Below are 1,491 nucleotides of genomic sequence, written 5' to 3'. Positions count from 1 at the left end.
TCACAAGATAGTGAATCTTCTTTTCAAGAGATTCACAATTTTCACAAACATTTGAGTCATTCTTGCAAGAAGATCTTTTGTAAGACTATTTAGATTTTCAAAATCATTTTTCAGGTTTTCTAGTTCTTCTTCCAAGACTTTGACTCTCTTTTCCAACCAATTATTCAACCCTCTTAACCTATTGTTTGAAAGAGCCAATTTGTTAGCTTCTTCATGTGTTTCCTTGAAAGCATTGAGAAGTTGACTATAATTTTCACTATCAATAGAAGAGTTGGAACTTACACTGCTTACATCACTTTCTTGCCTTGTCATTAAACACAAATTTGTTTCTTCTTCTTCACTTGAAGAGGAGCTTGGGGAGTTATCATTGTAAACTCTTTTTGATTTTCCTTTCTTCTCATGCTTCTTGAAGTCTTTCCTCTCTTTGTTAGGACATTCAGTTTTAATATGACCATATTCACCACACCCAAAACATGTATATTTGTTAGAGTTAAACTCTGTAGATTTCTTGTTGTCATACCTATTGGATGAGTTATTTTTGTTGTTTCTCCTCTTGAGGAACTTTATGAATTTCTTGGACAACAAGATAAATGCTTCCACTTCACTTTCATCACTTGAGTCTCGACAATTTTTATTCCCAACATCCTTCAATGCAATTTCACCCTTTTATCCTCATTTTCTTGAAGATTCAACCTATCCATCTCCATTTCGTGCTCTCTTAGCTTTCCAAACAATGAGGCAATGGTCATGGAGGTGAGATCCTTCGATTCAGATATGGCAGTGACTTTGGGTTGCCATGACCTATCAAGACACTTGAGAACTTTGATGTTGAGTTCCTCTTTATCAAAAGTTTTCCCAAGACTCATAAGATGATTTATTATGTGAGTAAACCGTTTTTGCACTTCAACAATGGTTTCACCCTTCTGCATTCTAAACATTTCATACTCTTGTATGAGAGTGTGCTTTCTTGCCCTTTTCACATCATTTGTCCCTTCATGAGTCACCTCAAGAGTGTCCCACATTTCCTTTGCAGACTCACATCGAGATACCCTGAAAAACTCATCAGAACTTAAAGCAGATGTGATCATGTTCTTAGCAATGCAATCATATTGAGCTTTCGTACTTTCTTGCTCAGTCCATTAGGACCAAGGTTTTTCAAAAATAACTTTTTCATTTTCAACCATGGGAATAAAAGGTCCATTTTTAATTGCATTCCAAATAACTTTGTCAATAGATTCAATAAAGATTTTCATTCGTACCTTCCAAAATTGGTAGTTCACACCACAAAACAGTGGTGGTCTATTTATAGAAGCACCTTCCCCAAAAGGTAGTTTATCAGCCATCAATTCATAACTTTTAATCAACTTGAATCTCTTTCAAGAACCTAGCTCTTAATGACAATTGTTAGAATTGACGGCCTTAAACAAGAAGGGGAAGAACTATTTACAAACATTTTTCAAAAGTTTTGAAGGTATGAAGAAAGTCAAAGAA

General features: G+C 34.9%; 1 protein-coding gene across 1 annotated transcript; it reads right to left on the bottom strand.

Annotated features, from left to right (window-relative positions):
- Nucleotides 1-1,088, bottom strand: LOC137829266 (uncharacterized). The gene is made up of 2 exons (XM_068636066.1): nt 663-1,088; nt 1-573 (listed from the first exon to the last, which is right to left on the bottom strand). Exons 1-2 carry the CDS (start codon nt 1,086-1,088, stop codon nt 1-3), a joined length of 999 nt encoding a protein of 332 aa, XP_068492167.1.
- Nucleotides 1,089-1,491: the final 403 nt, after the last annotated feature.

The sequence above is a fragment of the Phaseolus vulgaris genome, chromosome 7 (assembly GCF_000499845.2).
Source record: "Phaseolus vulgaris cultivar G19833 chromosome 7, P. vulgaris v2.0, whole genome shotgun sequence".
Taxonomy (NCBI): domain Eukaryota; kingdom Viridiplantae; phylum Streptophyta; class Magnoliopsida; order Fabales; family Fabaceae; genus Phaseolus; species Phaseolus vulgaris.
The sequence above is the reverse complement of the archived record's forward strand: the minus strand, read 5'-3'. Positions and strand labels throughout refer to the sequence as shown.